Genomic DNA, 21,257 nt, shown 5'->3' with positions numbered 1-21,257 from the left:
TGATGTGATTTGTCTTGACTTCATGTCTCCACAGGTTGGGCCGAGTGGAACGAGACGGCCAATTTCCAAGAAGATGAGGAGGGAATGTATGCACACTCTTAGTTTTTTGATTTATTGATTATAAATGGGTGGGTAGATTGATGGAGAAATCCAGGTTAGGTGGATGGATGATTGAATTTTATATGATGGATTTGTGATCGATGGATGCATGGATAGATGATGGACGGGTGTTTGACGGTTGGACAGCGACAGTAGATGAATTTGGGTGGATTGAGTGATAGATGGGTGACAAGAGTTAATATATAGTCAGGGTGGATGAATGATGGATGTTGGATGGGGGATTGGGTAAATTGATAGATGGTAGTTGGATGATCGATAGCTGGTTGATGGGCCTTTGGTTGGATGGATCAGTGTTGGATGATGAGATTGATGAGTGGCGATATCAGATTTACAGAGATGGATGGAGTGATGATACAGTCGATAGATAGTTGGATTGGTGGATGGACGATTGGGTAGATTAATAGAGGGATCGTCGATTTAAATATGAATGATGAATGGATGTGTAGACTGATACGTGGATAGATGAATGGTTGAGAGGTTGTATGGATGGATAGGTGATACCGTAGATTGATGGATAAATTGATCGATTGATTCTCAGAGTGTTTGATGGATTGATTGATGTTGGATGAATGGATAGGTGATATTAATGGGTTGTTAGGTGGTGTAGGTGACTCGTGATTGGTTGATCATTTGAGGATGTATAGAGGGAGAGTAGTAAATGTCATAAGGTAGCAGTGAATGTAATGCAGGTGTACCTAATGAAGTTTCCCGTCATGTCAATGTCTGCAGAGCAATGGAGGAGGCGGCCGACCGTGTCTACATGGCAGCGCGCCTGTTTGTGCGCCTCTTCAACCAGCGGGGGGCATCCTTGCAACACTGCATCCTTGAGCTGCTGGCCGTTGCCGATACCGCAGACCAGTTCCATAAAAAGACGGTATCGGCAGCCGTAGGCGGAGGTGTGGCCAGCGTGGCTGGCAGCCTGACGACCATTACGGGGCTCATCCTGGCGCCATTCACCTTTGGCGCCTCCATCATTGTCACGGCGGTAGGCATTGGCGTGGCCACGGCAGGCAGCATCACCTCGGCCACGGCCAACATAACAGACGCCGTCCACTCTAACATGGACCGCAAGAAGGTGGAAAAGATGATCCAGGACTACCAGGAGCAGATCAAAGACATCCGCGAGTGTATGAATTTTGTGCAGGAAGGCATAGACACCCTGCAGGAGTGGGACTTTGAGAAGTACTCGCAGAGTGCTGCCAAGAAGGCCCTGAACCACAACATCAAACATGTGGTAAAGGAAGGCGGCCGAGCAGGAAAGGCCCTAATGATCAACACTGACAAGCTCATTAGCACTGTCCAGGTTCTGGGTGCGGGGGCTGGAGCAGCCAAGGCCGCCCAGGCCATCAGCGTCACCACGGGGGTCATGTCGGCGCTCTTCCTGGCCCTAGATGTCTTCTTTCTCGCCAAGGACTCCCATGAACTACGTAAAGGTGCCAAGACCAAATTCGCATCCAAGATCAGGGATGTGTGCAAGGAGCTACAGGATGGCCTCCTGGAGCTCAACAAGGTCAAGACTCAGCTGCAGAAGACCATGGACGGCATCGAGGTTGAGGAGTATGAGGAGATCGAGGAGGTGGAGGTGGAGGTAGACGATGACCTGGAGTCAGATCCCAAGAAGCTGGCAGAACTGGAACAAGAGCTGGATCTCATGGAATTAAAACTGGACAAACGGATTGAGGAGGGCAAAATCACAGAGAAGGAAGGTGAGTCCAAGGAGAAGAAGGAAGGGTTGAGAAAGAAGGACAAAATGGACAAGGAGACAGAGAACCGGACCACGGCTTCGAAGGAGAAGCAAGAGAAAGAAACAGCAGCATCGTATAAAAAAGTGGAGGAGAAACCCAAAAAGCAGGATCATGGTGGGCAAGATACATATGGTAGAACAGGAGAATCCCAAAAAAATCCAGACCAGGAGAGAAGCCTCCTAGAAGATAGGGGGAAAGACGCATTGGCCAGAACAAACAACTCCCGTACAAAGCCAGAGCATGAGAGAAGACAGCAGGAAGATGATGAGAAAGAATCACTCGGCAGAGTGGAGGATTCCAAAAGGAAGTCAGAACGTGAGAAAAGTCACAGAGGGCTGACGGTGAATCCCGAAGGAAGCGTTCATATCGATGAGTGGGCCAGTCAGGAGAGAAGAAGCAGCGGATACGGATCCAAACGTGAAAGCAAAATGATGGATAGCATTCAAGCAAAAGACCGGAGGACAGAAGACAAAGCAAGTAGAGAAGGATTGGACTTGGACAAGGGCATGACAAGAGACACTCACGGGAGAAGCGATGAACGGAGGGATTCGCAACAGAGTCGAGAATCGAGCCGGCGGGACCACACAGAGTGGAGGATAGCGTCCAGCCACAGGAGTCACCACAGGAGAGCGGAGGAAAGGGCGGGAGACGAAGTGCGCGGCGAGGAAGAACGAATGAGCCGGACCGAGAGCACCCGGAAGAAGCTTGAGCGAGGCGGTGACCACGTGGAGGATTATCGAGGGAGCACAGAGAGTCACAGGAGAGGAAGTGACCGAGTCAAGACGGGAACTGACAGGGAGAGGAAAGGAAGTGACAGAAGAGAGTCACAGGAGAGGAAGTGACCGAGTCATGACGGGAACTGACTGGGAAAGGAAAGGAAGTGACAGGGACAAGACAAAAAGTGATCATGGGAGGAGAGGAAGCGACAGAGAGGGGAAACACAGTCGTCGAGGTTCTCGGCATTCCAGTGTCCTACTGGATGATGGACTTTATATTTAGATTTCTAGCTCTTTGATGTCTTTTAAACCAGTCTTACCGTTAATTGTCACATTTTTTATGAGTTGTAAACATTGATCCTGCTCTTGTGGGAGAATTATGGACAAATGTAATGCACTATAGTTAGTGGAGAACTGACAATTATTGGGAGGAGCCACATCTAGGTTTTTTTTCCTTAATAGAGACTTTTTAAAAATCATTCTTATGGTCCAGTCTTTGATTCAAAGACCTTAGCAAGACCGCGGTATCTTGGTTCTCGTCCTTTGGCCAATGTCTCAAACTACAGACCTTTTAGGGATGAGTCATTAGCCAGCCTTTGGTCTTTGTGTCTGACCTGATAGCAAGACCCATTGGTGCAGTTTTTTGGCTCATGGCTCTATGTAAGGCCTTGTTGTTTTGATCCTAGTCCAAGCCCACCTCTGTCTCTTTGGGGGAAGTCATAAGATAGGCCTGGATAATTCTGTCTTTTGATTCACGAATTCTGGCAAATGTCTGGAGCTAGACCAACTATTGACATTTGGGAACAAGTCTTGCCTCTAGCTTGAAGCAAGGCCTATAGTTGTTTTTTTGTTTTTGTTTTTGTTTTTTGGTCCAAGTACAAAGCAAGTACTTGGTCTTTTGGACATGGTCCTTTGGCCAACCTACTTGGTCTTTTGGACATGGTCCTTTGGGTAACCTCTAAAGGTAGATGTAGATGTTTTATGGGCAAGACTCAAATGAGTCTACGTCTTTCCAAGTGTGAAGAAAGAATTTGGTCTATTGGTAATCTGACCTAGGTCTTTCTGACCAAGTTTAGACCCGGACCTACATTCTGTCTTTAGGTTCAGGGGTTTTAGTTTAAAGCCAGGGCAAAATATTTCTGCCTGAGCTTCAAGTAAGAGCTGATGTCCGTATTTTTGGTCGAGGACTTGAGGAAGAGCCTTTGGCCTATGTTCCAAGTCTTTTGGGGGCAAGTCTGGCCGATGTCATTCCGTCTGAATTTCAAGCCAGTCCTTGATGTTTTGGTCTTTTGGACAAAGTCCTATTGCTGTACTGGAGTCATAAACCAGGTGTTGGGCTTTCTGATCAAATTTTGACCTACTGGATGTCTTCCTGTCCAGGTCTAAAGTAAGGTTTTGGCATCTTGGTCCTAATGTTCTAGCCAACTCCTTGAGCCAAACCAAGGTCATTTGGACAGCCCTAGATTTTTCGGTCTAAGGCCATAGCAAGACCTTGTTTCTTTAGTCCGCATCTTTTAGCCAAAGTTGTGAACATATATATTTTTAAAATTTTTGAGATAGGTACATTATTCTATTTTTTGTTTTTTCATTTCATCATTTTAAAATTACACTATATTTATCTTATGGTTACCACTGACATTTTTATATTAGACAGTGTACTTTTCACTGGTGTTGGTTTTCTTACTGAACAAATAAATTATTTTCTATGCCAATATTGACACAGAATTGTTTTTAATGTATTTAACGTGTGGACAAGGTTTTATTTTGTGGGTAAATTAACAAATCAAAAAAAAAAAAAGAACTTCCCCCCTTTCAAGTCCTCATCCATCCATTTCCTGATCAGCTTAATCCTCACAAGGGTCGCGAGGGGTGCTGGAGCCCACTTGGTGGAGTCTTCAGGCAGTAGGCCGTGGACACCCCGAACGGTTGCCAGCCAATCACAGGGCACAAATATACAAACAACGCTCACACTCACACCTTGGGACAATTTAGAGTGTTCAATCAGCCTGCCATGGATGTTTTTGGAACGTGGGAGGAAACCGGAGTACCCAGAGAAAACCCACGGAGGCACTGGGAGAACATGCAAACTCCACACAGGAGGGCTGGAGCCAGGATCGAACCCTCGACCCCTAGACTGTGAGGTCGACCTGCTAACCACCGGGCCGCCCCGTATACATATTTAATTCAGTAATTTTTTTAATTTGGTGAGAGCAAAAAATAAACATTCTCTAAACAAAACAGTAATTTATTTTATGAAAACAGATGAAAATACCCAGAAAGACACCCTCATTTGGCCTCTGTTGTGATTGTGTTTTTGTAGATTTTTTTATATGAATACAAAATTTTGAAGTAATGATACAATTTGATCAGTTTTGTCCTCATATGCATATGGTTGAGCAGACTATTAAAGGGTTAATGAGTCAGAATTTCCTCGCCCCGCTTTGAATTATTAGCCAACATTGGGGCTTATTTTGGGATCCTCTTGAGCCAGACTTGAGGTTGAAACTGATGAGTCAAACCTGCCGAGATCCAAACACAGGTAGGTTAGGCCCTGCCCTTTCCTCTTCCTTCCCTCCTCCCTCCTCCTCCTCCTCCGCCTCAGACAAAAACAAAAGGTTTCAAAGACATCCTCTGCAGGTAAAATCATCGCATTTATCACCCCGACACATCATGAGGATGCAGTTTTGCAGGGCGTAGTTTCATCTGTGCGAATGTGTGTTTGTGTGTTGAAGTTGTCTTGCTGGTAACAATGTGGGGTGTGTGTTATTTATTTGAGGAAATTGTCATAATTGATATTTATTATTACTGTAATATGTATTCATCATTATAGTATCACTATTATTGTTCTTGGACTGGTGGACTCGTGTTTTAGCGCGCCTACCTCACAGTTGGAAGTTTCTGGAATTCAATCCGGACTCGGGCCTTCCTGTGTGGAGTTTACATCTTCCCCCATCCTTGTGCATGTGTGGCTTTTCTCTAATTTGACCCGTCGCGTGAATATGAGTGTTTGTCTCCCGAAGTGAGCTGGTATAGGCTGCAGCTCCCCCCTGACCCGAATAATGACACGCCCTTTTGAAAGTGGATGGTTGGATAGAAGGATTGTTCTTATTCTAGTGTATAAAATACTTGACTGTTTAACACACTTATCGCAAGATGTTCCCTCAGGACATTGCAGTGCAATAGAATATCTTTGTGGAAGGATCAGAGGAGTCAACAAGTAGGAACATGAACAAACGTTACAGCATGCAAAAGTTTATATTTAGAAAGTATGGAATGGCAGCATGATACTGGGCATGTTGTTGCGTAAAGTTCCAGTCGGAATGAGGTGACGACTATTAAGACAAATAAAGGAAAAGAATTCCATTTGGACAGTAGCAAACAATACATAAATGCAATTAAGAGTACATTCATGAAAAATACATTGATTTAATGCAGTATAACACAAAAATTTTATAAATCTGTGTTTTACTGTTTGTACTGTTTTGTTTTTAATTTACTTTTTAGATGTACTATTATAAAAGTGGGACAGGTCTGTTGATTTTTAATCTAAAAATAACGGATGGATTTTTAAAATTTTATAAAAGAATCACATAACAAACACACATTACAGATTATTTTTCGTCATAAAACTACTAACACTATTGGTTTTTTTAATGTTGTGCATGCAAGTGGTACTTGATGTAAAATATTTCAGAAACTTGGATTAAAACATTTGGTTTTATCATTATATAATACTTAAAACCTCTTTTGTTTTCAGTTAAATGTTGAATTAAAATAATTGGATTCGCAGTGTGTGTGTGTATATATATTTGATTTACTTTTATTCATGGTACTATATATATTTTTAATTGCGGGGAACAATCAGGTGTAAACCCACTGAGATGTTTCCAGGTCATTTAAATAGAAATATAGGGAAATACAAACGGCTTCATTAGAGAGAGAAAAACGTTCCATGTAAGATCAATACATTTGATTGACACATTTTGGGGAAATACACGAAAAAAAATCTGTTCGTGTCACGCCGCGGAGGTTGTGATGAAAGTGGAAATTTCGGAGCTTCACCGGGTGACCTTGAACGCCTCTGTAGCTCCAGATGCGTTGCGGGGTGTGGCGAAAAGTTTGGCAAATTTCAACACAGGCATTCACTTTGTGTTCGTGTGTGAATGTGTTCGGATCTCAGTGACAGAGGAACAACTGCGAGGTTAGTCAAACGTGATTAATGACACAATTAACATTTCAAATGCATTTAATGTGCTCGGTAGTGATTGTTCTTGAACGGCTGCTGTCAAGCTACAGCGTTTAATTAAATGTCTGCCGTTTGTCTGTCATGATTTAATGTTCATTGAAACATTAGAAAAATGCGGCTTTATTTTGTTTTGTAGTTCTCCGGTCGATCCAATCTGGAAGCACGTGATAACTCAGGAAATTGGTATTTTCGCAGTAAAACAGACGGAATGTTGGAAATATGTGTTTTCATAATTAAGTAGTCACGAAGAAGCAACTTCCGCGTGACAAAATAATCTAAAAAGTAGATCTTAAAATTCCTCTTGGGAACGTAGCGGCTTTGGGTTAACAAAAGTAGCCTCAATGTCACTTTTTTTTTTAATACGTCTGCGAAAAACAACGAGTGTTGTACCTTCCTTGTGATGCTCTTTCTGTGTGCAGTGTATCTGTTTTCTACTGCTCCCTCGTGGCCAAGGCGCATACACCAAAATGAGCAACACAATGTCAATTGAATCAGAGCATAAACTCATGATTCAATTCATGATTAATTATTTGGATTAATTTTATTTTATTTTTTTTGCTGCATGTTTTTCTCAGTGGCATGCAGTCTCTACTGTCCTAAACACACAATCAAAACACACATTTCGAATTGACACGGAAACAATCTTTATCTTTATTTCATAGTGCGTGACATGTAATGTCCATAGAATCCCCAAAAATCCAAATTACTGGGTTGAGCATTTTAATGTTTTCAGAGGTTGACGTGGGCATGAGTACAGACGTGCACATTTTGGTGATGATTGGTGGTAGTTATTGGACATTGAGGGATTTTTTTTCTATCGCAAGCGCCTATGGAGAGGAAAAGGCTTAACATCCATAAAATCCCAAATATTGTGGCGATCATTTTAATATATTCTGAGATTGACGTGGGCATGAGTAGAGCTGTGTACATACATTTTGGTGATGAGTGATCATAATTTAGGCTTTTTTTTTACATTAAGCATTTTAGACTGACCCCTGTAATGCGTTTGTTGTTGTTTTGGAGCTGAGATTAATGGCATTTTCTTTCATTTCAGTGGGGGAAGTTGATTTTGAGATACAAATGAAGTTGCCGCTGTAAATGCAAATGTGCTCATCAATCAACTTCCATCATTTCGCAAGCATGTGGAAGTATTTACCATGGCAAATTTTTTTCTGAACATTTTGTCTCGTTTTAGGGAAGTGAGATGAAGATGGCTCAGCCTGAAGCCAAAAAGAAAAAGCCTGTGAGAATGAATGGAAAGATAAAACATAAAATAATATAAAATAGGAAAAAAATCACATTCCTAAGTCGTATTTCTCATGTTCTGTGTTGTCTTCACAGTCTATACTGCCTCGCTGGCCTCCCGAGGTACTTACTCCGCACCGTAAGCGACTAGTTGCAGAGGTGTATAATCAGCATTCAGTAAAAATAGGACTTTTTGTTTCAGCCTCAAAGAATCGATACAGAGCAATTGGACAAGCCCACCCCTGTGGTTCCTCCGCGACCCAAGCAGAATGTTTGTACCAAATAGTGTTTTACTGTCAAAATAGTTGTGAGACGAATAAAGGTTTTCTTATCTTATCTTAAAAAAAAAATGCTTTGAATCCTTCCTTTATTTTCTTTGGAGGAGGGTTCTTGTTCAATGTCTTTTCAAAATTATTTTTATAACTTTTTGAAACTTTATTTTGGTTTAAAACCATCACTACAAGGTTGATTGGTTGATAGCAAGTTGATAATGTCTTCCTTTTGTGTGTGATTGGAACATTATTAAATTATTATTTTTGTGTACATGTGTGTATGTGTGCAGGAACTGAGTCACACACAATATCGCCTGAAAAGATTAGAAATGGATGGTGAGGTAAGTGTGTTATTTGTTGAAATCTTGTCAACATTAATTTATTTCCTGGCATCTGAATTTTTAAAAATCAGGGTTGTCCATGAAACTTTTTAAAATCAGTACAAATAATAAATTATGTGGTGCCAATCGTTTCATGGGATACCGCCAACTAGTGGCCCGGCATGCTCATTACAGTGTTTTCACTTTTTGGGGTAAATGTTTTCTGTTTGTCATGTTACTCTGGCCCTATTTGTGGTGATTACAATTGACAACACAAATGATGGTGGGGGAAAAAAAATCTTTTTTTTTTTTTTTTTTTTAGGCCAATCGAAACATGCCACAAAGCGAGACAAAGGAGAAAAAGTCAGAAACTCCCGTGCCGGCGCCTAGACGAGCAGAAAAGGTGTAGTATCAGTCCTGTCACAGTTTAACAAATGAAAGTCAAAATTAATTTCCATTTTTTTTCGCGTGCAGAGGAGTACCTGGACGACGAGACACAGTCAGCGCAACAGCGACCACAAGCAGGTACACCATCTTCTGATGCCATCTCGATGTTGGCCGCCAACACTTGGTCCTCTTCTTTCTTCAGATTACTGCCAGAAGTGTCCAATCAGATGCGGCTACTGACACCAAGCAGGTTTGCCACCGGCATGTCAGATTACAATTTTTACCGGTACAAATAATTTTCAACATCATTCGTTCCCCTCACACGTAGACTCGTCCTTCTGTCCTGACGGCCAAAGTTCGACGAAGCCTGAAAGACAAAAAAATGTCATTCATTGTAAGCAACGAGGGTGCTAATCCAGCTAATAATGTAATGCTAATAATGCTAACACAGGAATACAAATAATGCTAATCCACAGTACTAACCATCCATTTCTTATCCGCTTTTCCTCACGAGGGTTGCGGGCGTGCTAGAGCCAATCACAGCCGTCATTGGGCAGTAGGCGGAAACACCCTGAACTGGTTGCCAGTCAATCGCAGGGCACACATAGACTATCAACCATTCGCGCTCACACTCACACCAAGGGACAATTTAGAGTGTCCCATTAACTTGCCATGGACATTTTTTGAATTGTGGGAGGAAACCGGAATACCCGGGGAAAACCCACACAGGCACAGGGAGAAAATGTCAACTCTACATAAGGAAGGCCGGAACTGGAATTGAACGCTGCACCTCTGCACTGTGAGGCGGACGTACTAACCAATCGATCACATGCCACCCCTGTACTCACCAGTTTACTTTCTATTGGGGATGGGCAACTGGCAACTGCAAGATGCTGACTGATTTTGTGTATGTTCAATCAAGACCACGGTTGATTCCGAATCAACGCTTGTATTTGTGCACTGTTCAGTATAAGAATACATCACTGGTACTTTGTACGAGAAGCTCAGAGAAAGGCGGCCTTGATGGTTGCATGGACTCTCTAGCTAAACGGGTTTGTGGGAGCGTGTGGGCGTGGTTGTGTGCAAGACGCACACACACACACACACACACACACACACACACAAATTCAAACCTACCTAAAACCAGTTTTGGGATGATGTGACTCACATGGAGGTATTTACTGCAGAGTCATGTGACTGACAACAAGGACAGAGGTGAGGACGCTGCGGACAAAAAGACCACTTCCATCAAACCGGTATTTGACGCACTATGTCCTTTTGTGCGTGTGCGTGTGTGTGTGTGTGTGTGTGTGTGTGTGTGTCATGTGATCGTGTACGTGCATTTGTGTGCGTGTGCTTGCCTCCATTTGTGTGCATGCTTTTGTGTAAATGTGTGTGTGTGTACCAGTGTGTGTGTGTGTGCACGCCTTTGTATGTGCGAGTGTACAAGTTTTTGGGTTTTTCTCTACTTTTGTATTTGTAGTTGCGTTTGAGAGATGTGACAGGGTGTGACTTTCGTTCCGCAGGGCGTCCTAAAGGGGGTGATGAAGCACCTCAAGTCCACAAGCAAGGTACGAGGTGCACCCCGACGATGATGACATCGTCATGCGCGCAGACGTTGAAGTTTGCCCTCCTTGAAGGTCGGCGGCGGCAGTGGAGGCGATCTCGATCCCGACAAAGAAGCAGCAGCAGCTCAGGAAAAGGAACGGACGGACGGCGACAAAGTCAAACAGGACAAAAGTGCAGAATCCAAACAAGTAAGACATGATGATGACGATGATGAAAAAGAAGGCTGCACGTCATCTCTATTCTTACATTATGAACACGAGACGGTACATGTACTCAAAAAGCGATGTTGCAAAAGTGTTCCCTTTGATTGACAATTCTGGTTCCATCTCAACTTGATGAATTTTTCCTTCTTTTTTTAAAAAAAGGATAAAAAAAAACAAACAAGATTTTCACCATGTTTTTGTTTGGCGTTTTATAAAAATACTGTACATATGAGCCAAACAGCAGAGGTGGGATTTTAATAAATAAATTTATTTATTTATTTATTTTCAAACCGCCCATGCAACTCAGAAAGGGATTTTTTTTTTTTCATCAGATGCCATTGTGTAGCCCTGGTGCAGTTACGTTGTTGGCATTACGAAATAAAAACTGAAAGACAGGAATTTATTTTATTTATTTATTTACTTTTCAAAGCGCATGTTGCAACTCAAAGGGGGGGGGGTGAAAAATGAGCACCAAACAACAACCTCTGGTGCTCAGATCCATGCCAATATTTTAACGTCGCAAAATAGAATTTAATTTCTTTTGACAAAAAAAAAAAAAATGGATGTATTCATATTGTACTTAATTTTAACTTTTAATCATATATTTTGTATAATTATAGGTTGTTCATGTTGAGCATCACTTCTTTGATGGATTTTTCTCCATTAAAAAAACTTGAATAAATAAAAAAATCTCATCTCATGATTGCATGTATTTCCCGTGTTCTTCTTGTCACTTGCAGGATGAGAGCGTGGAGAAAAAGTTGTCAGCCAGCAGTGAGGATTTATCGGGAAAAGCGGTATGGAATAGAATATTTAACATTTCCAGATCATGTGTGCGGCCATGGTCAACGTGTTTTTGTGTGGGGCGGCGGGGTCAGGAGAAAGATCGAGGGCTGTTTGGTGTCTTCCTGAAAAAGTTCCCCAAAGGAGAGAGGGCTGACTCACCGGTGAATGTTAATTTCGAATTATTTGATTTTATTTTTTTTTCCCCACATTTGAATCCATCGCATGTCCCAATTCCAGGATCGCGAGGAGGACAAGGAGCAAGCGACTACAAAGGCAGTGGGCGGCGACGACGTGGCCGATAGGGGCATCCCCAAGGTAACAAAAAAGTCGGATTTGATGACAACGGTGCCATCGCAGTAATGCATTGACCGACTAAAAAAAATATCCACACAAAAAGATTTGCTTCTATTGAGAAATATTAATTTCAATTATTTTGTTTCATAAATTGAACGTATTACTTGTTTGTACTTATTATTTACTCATGTGCAATATAACTTATTTTTGTATTGTTTTGAATGTATTTTTTAAAAATTGGATTTCTTTTCATTTTCCTTTTTAACAAAAAAAAATTTTTTTTTCGAATTTATGGTGCCAATTTTAACCTTCAAGAAATATTAGTGGAATATTTGTTTATTTACACTGTATGTACAAATGTGCAAGACTTTTTGTTGCAATTTTCAACTTTTTAATTTTGCAACTGATTTTTTTTTTCCAGGATAAAAACCTTTTCAGCAACATGTTCAAGAAGCCTCAGAAGCCAACAGAGGGCGATAAGGTGTCTCCCACTCCCAAAAATGTTTCGTTAGTAATTCTTTGATGAACTAAACACTAAGGAACGACAGCATTTGGTGCCGTTTCAGGAAGCCCTAGTCAAGAGTGAAGTGAAGCCATCTGGGAGCTTGGAGAACTTGTCCGAAAACGTCCCCAAGGTTTCAACAAAGTTTGCGAGATGCGTTTCATTGTCGGTTGTTTGACATTTGACTCCAAAAAAGTGCACTCTTAGGTGAAAAAAGGAGGCCTGGCGGGCATCTTCAGAAGATCCAACAGCCAAGACAACCTGCTGGATGAGGTCAGCATCACTTAAGTGCGCTCGTCACCGTGAGGGAGGTGGAGAAAGTCTTACGTGGGTGGCCTGTGCGGGGCGCTCTTGTCATCTTGGCAAACAGGAGAAAGGCGGACTTTTCGGCGGACTCAAGAGAAACACCAACAAAGCGCCTGACGAGGACCAAGCTGCAGGGGTGAGTTGGCTGCCTCATTTTCCATTGTTGGCTTTTTTTTTTTAAACAGTCACTCATCATTTCAGGACAAGGAGAAGTCATCAAGTAACGACAATCTATCGGAAAACACCAATGCCAAGGTAAAAGTCGAACATCTACATGAGGAATGACCCTTCCCCGCCCCCCAAAAAAGGAATCATCAATGGATAAATAGTTGTACTTATTTTTTATTGCATTTTTAGATCATTTTTGTTTCCTTTCTGTATAATTTGTAAACATATGTAAGTTTTGTAAATTTCTGTTTTAATGTATATTTATCATAGTTTTAAAAAAATGTTTAAGCCTGTATTTTTTTAATCTCATATATTAGTATTATTAGTTATTTCCGAAATATTTTAATATTTGCATTTTTATTTACATTTTGAATCTTGTATGAGAGCTCTTCTTTTTTGTTTTAATTAATTTTCCTCTGAAAAATGTTTAAACTTGTTAATTTAAAAGATATATTTTTATTTAAAACCAATTCAAACATAATAGCTAATCTAATTTAAAAAACATTAGATTTTCTTTCATTCATTATTTAAATGTTTAAATATATATATATATAATATATATATTATCACATCGTAAACAATTTTGCTGTACATATAATTTTACATTGGTAAGGATTTTTTGTACGTAAATGTCACATTTGTATATTTAATTATGCTTTTTAAAAATGTGGTTTTATATAGAAACATTAACAGTAATTTTTTGGGTCAAAATTCATTTGGGGGTTATTTTTTTGTTCTTACATTTTTTTTATCTGATTCAAAACAATTTTTTTTTTCCTAGGGAAAAAGTATTTTCAGTGGCATGTTCAAGAAAGCGCCGAAAGCAGGCGACGAGGTGACAACACCATAGATGCTGATTATTTTTCTTGTTTTTATTGTTATTCTCAATTGTTGTCGCTATTATTGTTGCTCTGCAGGAGTCAAACGGCGATGAGGAAAAGAAGCTCTTATCGGCCAGCAATGAAAACTTGACAGAAGAAAATGCACCAAAGGTGCAGACGATGGTGACAGACATCACATTTGGACTGTTTTCACCCTGTTTAATGACACAATATTTCGTTCCCAGGAAAAGGTGGGAGGTTTGGCGGGATTATTAAAAAAGTCGCCCAAACCAGCGCCACGCTCCCTCGCCACCAAGGTGATCTCCGCGACGATCTTCTACTCGTGTTCATTTGATAAAAAAATTGAACGTCACATCTTTTTTTTTTTTGCTTCCAGGATCCTCTTAGTGATGGCAAGCAGGAAGAAAGTGTCAAGGTAAATTACAGGAGAAAAATACTGTGATTATTCTTATTTTTTTCTTTTTTTGCCGCACTTTGGCGAGACAGAGAGAAGAAGGGTTAGGAGGTTGGGGTTCAGTGATTTATTTAATTACATTTTAAATAAATGTTGCATTGCATTTATTTTCTTTATATTTTAACAGACATTTGGAACAAACATTAGTTGTGTACAGGCAAAACTGTGCTTTTCCAACTATCACTGAAGAGAATTGTATTGGTTTTGGTCTTTTTCTTCTAACAAGGATGACTTGTCAGGAGACGAATTAGCAGGCCCTCCTGTCGATCTTGAAGCTGCCACTGCAAAGGTGAGTGAGTACGCGGTGCACATTTGGAATCCTTTTCCAGTAAGTGTGATTGACGTGTGCATACACTGTACAGCATATCTGAATCTCTGTTTATGTCTGACAGGAGAAAAAAGGAGGCTTCACTGCCATGTTCAAGAGGACGCCCAAAACCGCTGACAAACAGGTAAGGCTGTTCTTCAAGTCACATGGGAAGATGTGTTCACACGCTCCAATGCCCCGTTAACGCTCGCAGGACAATGATAATGACGAGGAGGTGGCGCCATCTGCGGGCGGGGGGCTGAAACGCAGGATGACCATCAAGAAAAAAAGACGAGTGAGCCTTTTGTTTTGTGAAGTTGCGACGCGCAAAATATTTTCTCGGTCTGACTGTTATGTCACTTTTTTTTTTTTTTAACCTCCTCCAGGTTATATCCTTCAGAGTCAAGACAACTCTTCCCAAGATGCCAAAACTCAACGGGTCGTCACAGGTAACCCCTCAGCCAGTTTATCTTTGCAGCACAACATTTAATAGCATTATCTATTATGGGCAGATCCACAAAAAAGACTCAGGAAGCCTTGCCTGAAAAGACACAGGATGACTATCATTTTGCTTTGAGGCGTTGTGGGGTCGATTTCTCGGGAGCTTTCCAAGATGGACTTGGAGAGATACCGTTTTTTTTCCGATTGTTAAAGAATTTGAACCACATATACCAAACAGATGGACAAAACGAAGTTGCCTGCAGTTTTAAGTTTTCATCTTCAGTGATATTCGTTCTCTTGCTTTTTGCTTCTCAGGCCCAAGAAAAGATGCCGGTCATTGAGGAGAGTCTGGAGATGCAGGAGATGATTCCGGCACAGGTGAGTTTCTTCTTCTCCTTCCTCCTCTTTACTCCTTTGAACTGAGGTCTCGTGTGATAATCATGTATGATGGGGGTTGGATTTAATTTTTTTGTATATTTTTCAGAGTACAGTTGAGGTCCAACCGGTGGAGATGGCCGCATACCCAACTGAGGGAAACCCGCTGGAATCTGAGGAGGTGCGTGTGCGCCGCCACCATCCGCATCCCCATCAGCATAACATGACAACATGAGGTCAAAGTTGAGTGTCGTGTTGTTTTTTGGGTTTTTTTTTTCTTGTAGGAGAACGATGGCCTGATGGAATGGTGGAAAAATGTTATAGGCAAGTGCACCATCTTGATTTATTTATTTATTTATTTTATCTTTTCGATTTTCGTTCTCTCATCTGTCTGATGTGGTTTGTCTTGACTTCCTGTCTCCACAGGTTGGGCCGAGTGGAACGAGACAGCCAATTTCCAAGAAGATGAGGAGGGAATGTATGCACACTCTTAGTTTTTTGATTTATTGATTATAAATGGGTGGGTAGATTGATGGATAAATATAGGTGGATGGATGGTTGAATTTTATATGATGGATTTGTGATCTATGGATGCATGGATAGATGATGGATGGTGGGGTGGATAAATGATAGACTGTGGTTGGTTAATCGATGATGATGATGGATGATCAATAGCTGGTTGATGGGCCTCTGGTTGGATGGATCAGTGTTGGATTGTGAGATTGATAAGTGGCTAGATCAGATTTTACAGAGATGGATGGTTGGAGTGATGATACAGTCGATAGATAGTTGGATTGGTAGATGGACGATTGGGTAGATTAATACAGGGATCATAGATTTAAACATGAATGATGAATGGATGTGTAGACTGATACGTGGAGAGATGATTGGCTGAATGACAGATGTGGCAATCGGTGACGGACAGATGACAGACGGCTAGCTGGATGGATGGATGGATGTGGACAGATTGATAAATAGGTGGATAGATAAGAGTTACAGATAGTGAGGGATTGCTGGATGGTTGAGAGGGTGTCTGGATGGATGGATGAATGATACCATAGGTTGATGGATAAATTGATCGATTGATTGATAGAATGTTTGATGGATCGATTGATGTTGGATGGATGGATAGGTGATACATTAATGGGTGGTGTAGGTGACTAGTGATTGGTCGATCATTGGAGGATGTTTCGGGGGATAGGAGTAAATGTCATAAGGTAGCAGTGAATGTAATGCAGGTGTACCTAATGAAGTTTCCCGTCATGTCAATGTCTGCAGAGCAATGGAGGAGGCGGCCGACCGTGTCTACATGGCAGCGCGCCTGTTTGTGCGCCTCTTCAACCAGCGGGGGGCATCCTTGCAACACTGCATCCTTGAGCTGCTGGCCGTTGCCGATACCGCAGACCAGTTCCATAAAAAGACGATATCGGCAGCCGTAGGCGGACGCGTGGCCAGCGTGGCTGGCAGCCTGACGACCATCACGGGGCTCATCCTGGCGCCATTCACCTTTGGCGCCTCCATCATTGTCACGGCGGTAGGCATTGGCGTGGCCACGGCAGGCAGCATCACCTCGGCCACGGCCAACATAACAGACGCCGTCCACTCTAACATGGACCGCAAGAAGGTGGAAAAGATGATCCAGGACTACCAGGAGCAGATCAAAGACATCCGCGAGTGTATGAATTTTGTGCAGGAAGGCATAGACACCCTGCAGGAGTGGGACTTTGAGAAGTACACGCAGAGTGCTGCCAAGAAGGCCATGAACCGCAACATCAAACATGTGGTGAAGGAAGGCGGCCGAGCGGGGAAGGCCCTAATGATCAACACCGACAAGCTCATTAGCACTGTCCAGGTTCTGAGTGCGGGGGCTGGAGCAGCCAAGGCCGCCCAGGCCATCAGCGTCACCACGGGGGTCATGTCGGCACTCTTCCTGGCCTTAGATGTCTTCTTCCTCGCCAAGGACTCCCATGACCTGCGCAAAGGTGCCAAGACCAAGTTCGCATCCAAGATCAGGGATGTGTGCAAGGAGCTACAGGATGGCCTCCTGGAGCTCAACAAGGTCAAGACTCAGCTGCAGAAGACCATGGACGGCATCGAGGTGGAGGAGTATGAGGAAATCGAGGAGGTAGAGGTGGAGGTGGAGGTAGACGATGACCTGGAGTCAGATCCCAAGAAGCTGGCAGAACTGGAACAAGAGCTGGACCTCATGGAATTAAAACTGGACAAACGGATTGAGTGGGGCAAAATCGCCGAGAAGAAGGAAGGGTTGAGAAAGAAGGACAAAATGGACAAGGAGATAGAGAACCGGATCACGGGTTCCAAGGAGAAGCAAGAGAAAGAAACAGCAGCGTCTCATAAAAAAGTGGAGGAGAAACCCAAAAAGAAGGATAATGGTGGGCAAGATGAACGGAGGGATTCGCAACAGAGTCGAGAATCGAGCCGGCGGGACCACACAGAGTGGAGGATAGCGTCCAGCCACAGGAGTCACCACAGGAGAGCGGAGGAAAGGGCGGGAGACGAAGTGTGCGGCGAGGAAAAAGAATGAGCCAAACCGAGAACGCCCCGAAGAAGCTTGAGAGAGGCGGTGACCACGAGGAGGATTATCGAGGGAGCACAGAGAGTCACAGGAGAGGAAGTGACCGAGTCATGACAGGAACTGACTGGGAAAGGAGGGGAAGTGACAGGGACAAGACAAAAAGGGATCATGGGAGGAGAGGAAGCAACAGAGAGGGAAAACACAGTCATGGAGGTTCTCGGCATTCCAGTGTCCTAGTGAATGATGGACTTCATATTTAGATTTGTAGCTCTTTAGTGTCTTTTAAACCAGTCTTACCGTTAATTGTCAAATTTTTTAAAGAGTTGTAAATGTTGGTCCTGTTCTTGTGGGAGAATTATGGACAAAAGTTAATGTACTGTAGTTAACGGAGAACCGACAGTTATAGGGAGGAGGCACATCTAGGTTTTTCTGACCTTAAAGTGAGACTTTAAGGTCCATTTCTTTGATTCAAAGACCTTAGCAAGACCATGGTATCTTGGTTCTCGTCCTTTGGCCAATGTCTCAAACAGTAGACCTTTTAAGGACGAGTCATAAGCCAGCCTTCGGTCTTTCTGTCTGACCTTAAAGCAAGACCCATTGGTCCAGTTTTTTTGGCTCATGGCTCTATGTAAGGCCTTGTTGTTTTGATCCTAGTCCAGGCCCACCTCTGTCTCTTTGAGGAAAGTCATAAACTAGGCCTGGACATTTGTCTTTTTTGGTCCAAGTACAAAGCAAGTACTTGGTCTTTTGGACATGGTCCTTTGGGCAACCGCTAAAGGTAGATGTAGATGTTTTATGGGCAAGACTCAAATGAGTCTACGTCTTTCCAAGTGTGAAGAAAGACTTTGGTCTGTTGGTCATCTGACCTCGGTCTTTCTGACCAAGGTTAGACCCAGACCTACATTCTGTCTTTAGGTTCGGGTGTTTTAGTAAGACCTACTGTACGTATTTTTGGTCGAGGACCTGAGAAAGAGCCTTTGGCCTATGTTCCAAGATGGACCTACTCAGTCTTTTGGGGGCAAGTCTTACCGATGTCATTCCGTCTGAATTTCAAGCCAGACCTTGATTTTTTTGGTCATAGTCTTTTGGACAAAGTCCTATTGCTGTACTGGAGTCATAAACCAGGTGTTGGGCTTTCTGATCAAATTTTGACCTACTGGATGTCTTCCTGTCCAGGTCTAAAGTAAGGTTTTGGCATCTTGGTCCTAATGTTCTAGCCAACTCCTTGAGCCAAACCAAGGTCATTTGGACAGCCCTAGATTTTGCGGTCTAAGGCAATCGCAAGACCTTGTTTTTTTAGTCCGCATCTTTTAACCAAAGTTGTGAACATATATATATATATATAGATATATATTTTCAAGTTTTTGAGATACAGTAGGTACATTATTCAATTTTTTTTTCATTTCAACATTTTAAAATTATACTATATTTATCTTATGGTTACCACTGACATTTTTATATCAGACGGTGTACTTTTCACTGGTGTTGGTTTTCTGACTGAACAAATAAATTATTTTCTATGCTAATATTGACACTGAATTGTTTTTCATGTATTTAACGTGTGGACAAGGTTTTTCAACGATTGTAACATGCTCGGAGTTGCCGTGATCAACAAAGCATCTTGAAACAATGAATAAAGTTGGCTTGCACGTTTTGGTAGTGTGCGTCATGGGTGTTTCATTTGCACTTTATTCACGATCGCCAAGAACAGGGGTGTCAAACATACGGCCCGCAAGGAGGTTTGATCAGGCCCGCAGGATAATTTAAAAGTGAAAAAATGCATAAAAGACATGAATGAATATTTTTAATAAAGTGCAATTCATGGAATGTTCGCTAGGGGGACACACTGTTTTGATCAGAGGAAAAAACAACATTGTTTTGATCAGAGCAGAAGACAACAGCAGCCTCAGTCTGTCACCGAGACAGACCCAATACAGCAGACGCTATCAAGGACATGTGAATACTTTCTTCTTTACACATATTATAGCACTTTCCTTAGTTTGTAAGGTGTAGGCAGGGATTACATTTAGCTTTTCTATACTCGTCTAAATGGTTTAAAAATTCCTTTCTTTATGAATCTCGTTTAATCTTAAAAGTGCATTACTGTATTTTTCAAGACCAATTACTTGTTAAAGTTTTGTGCGTTTGTACAGTCAGTGGGATCAGTTGCAATGCATATACAGTCAAACCTCGGTTTTCATCCATAATCCATTCCAGAAGGCTGTTTGAAAACCGAATTGTTCGAAAACCGAAACCACGCTCTTTTTAAAATAAAAATGTTTCTTGAACACGTCTGCTCACAATGGTATGCCACCCGAGGAAGCATCACTTCCTCGTGTAAGGAAGGCAAGAGGAGTCAAATGGTGCATTCAAGTGCGCACAGTTTGTTCGAGTACCGAAATTTGTTCATCATCCGAGGCATAAAAAACTCAAAATTTTTGGTCAAAAACCGAATTGGTCGAGAACCGAGACGTTCGAAAACCGAGGTCTGACTGTATGTGAATGAAGTAAATTGCACATTTGTCAAAGGAAATCTTAGGTGCTTCATGAAATGTTTTGTAAAAGATATATTCCTTAAATTTCAACATTTTCCTAGTGCTCTTGTGCATCTTTAGACCAAAACAAAGGAAAAACATTATTTTGGTTATTTATAGCAGAGTATGGTATAATTTTTAATTGACCGGCCCACTTGACATCTACCGAGGCCCTATGTGGCCCACAATGTGAAATGAGTTTGACAGCCGTGCTATACATGGTTGTTTTTTTCGTTGAAAAACGCCTTACTACACATGGTCTATTTTTTTCATCTAAAAACGCCTTACTATACATGGTCGTTTCTTTTCGGGTAAAAACGCCTTACTATACATCGCCTTACTATACGTGGTCGTTTTTTTCGGCTAAAAACGCCTTACTATACATGGTTGTTTTTTTTCGGCTAAAAATGCCTTAATATACATGGTTGTTTTTTTCAGCTAAAAATGCCTTACGAAACATGGTCGTTTTTTTCGTCGAAAAACGTCTTACTATACATGGTCGTTTCTTTTCGGGTAAAAACGCCTTACTATACATGGTCGTTTTTTTCGGCTAAAAACGCCTTACTATACATGGTCGTTTTGTTCGGCTAAAAATTTCGGCTAAAAACGCCTTACTATACATGGTCGTTTCTTTCGGCTCAAAACGCCTTCCTATACATCGTCGTTTTTTTCGTCTAAAAATGCCTTTCGAAACAGGGTCGTTTTTTTCGGGTTCAAACGCCATACAATACATGGTCGTTTTTTTCGGCTAAAAACGCCTTACTATACATGGTCGTTTCTTTCGGCTCAAAACGCCTTCCTATACATCGTCGTTTTTTTCGTCTAAAAATGCCTTTCAAAACATGGACGTTTTTTTCGTCTAAAAACGCCTTACTATACATGGTCGTTT

At 41.9% G+C, this 21,257-nt stretch overlaps 1 protein-coding gene and 1 long non-coding RNA gene across 9 annotated transcripts in view; one reads left to right on the top strand and one right to left on the bottom strand.

Annotated features, from left to right (window-relative positions):
* The window catches only part of LOC109524091 (titin homolog), a 30,104-nt gene extending 11,952 nt beyond the window's left edge, over nucleotides 1–18,152 (top strand). For 4 of the 8 annotated variants that reach the window (XR_002169902.1, XR_002169903.1, XR_002169904.1 and 1 more), the window contains 4 exons: nucleotides 35–86; nucleotides 850–2,667; nucleotides 2,738–2,922; nucleotides 3,166–3,326. Coding sequence is in view for 4 of the 8 variants with exons in the window: in XM_019883683.1 (XP_019739242.1) it covers nucleotides 11,564–11,620; nucleotides 11,702–11,770; nucleotides 11,847–11,924; nucleotides 12,325–12,384; nucleotides 12,452–12,538; nucleotides 12,613–12,678; nucleotides 12,776–12,847; nucleotides 12,913–12,966; nucleotides 13,661–13,714; nucleotides 13,797–13,871; nucleotides 13,946–14,017; nucleotides 14,098–14,136; nucleotides 14,402–14,464; nucleotides 14,568–14,627; nucleotides 14,697–14,777; nucleotides 14,869–14,931; nucleotides 15,239–15,301; nucleotides 15,408–15,479; nucleotides 15,583–15,622; nucleotides 15,725–15,776; nucleotides 16,577–17,843 (2,544 nt within the window). In the remaining 4 variants the exon portion in view is untranslated. Of the gene's footprint in view, nucleotides 1–34; nucleotides 87–849; nucleotides 2,668–2,737; nucleotides 2,923–3,165; nucleotides 3,327–11,563; nucleotides 11,621–11,701; nucleotides 11,771–11,846; nucleotides 11,925–12,324; nucleotides 12,385–12,451; nucleotides 12,539–12,612; nucleotides 12,679–12,775; nucleotides 12,848–12,912; nucleotides 12,967–13,660; nucleotides 13,715–13,796; nucleotides 13,872–13,945; nucleotides 14,018–14,097; nucleotides 14,137–14,401; nucleotides 14,465–14,567; nucleotides 14,628–14,696; nucleotides 14,778–14,868; nucleotides 14,932–15,238; nucleotides 15,302–15,407; nucleotides 15,480–15,582; nucleotides 15,623–15,724; nucleotides 15,777–16,576 lie in introns of those variants that run through there. The other 4 variants (XM_019883685.1, XM_019883683.1, XM_019883684.1 and 1 more) reach the window with 4 other exon arrangements.
* Nucleotides 3,648–18,899, bottom strand: LOC109524098 (uncharacterized). Its single transcript, XR_002169907.1, has 2 exons — nucleotides 18,771–18,899; nucleotides 3,648–3,742 (listed from the first exon to the last, which is right to left on the bottom strand). It is a non-coding gene; the product is annotated as an uncharacterized LOC109524098 (long non-coding RNA).
* Nucleotides 18,900–21,257: the final 2,358 nt, after the last annotated feature.

The sequence above is a fragment of the Hippocampus comes genome, unplaced genomic scaffold (assembly GCF_001891065.2).
Source record: "Hippocampus comes isolate QL1 unplaced genomic scaffold, H_comes_QL1_v1.1 scaffold159, whole genome shotgun sequence".
NCBI lineage: Eukaryota > Metazoa > Chordata > Actinopteri > Syngnathiformes > Syngnathidae > Hippocampus > Hippocampus comes.
Note: the sequence above shows the minus strand (reverse complement) of the source record. Positions and strands in the feature narration are given on the sequence as shown.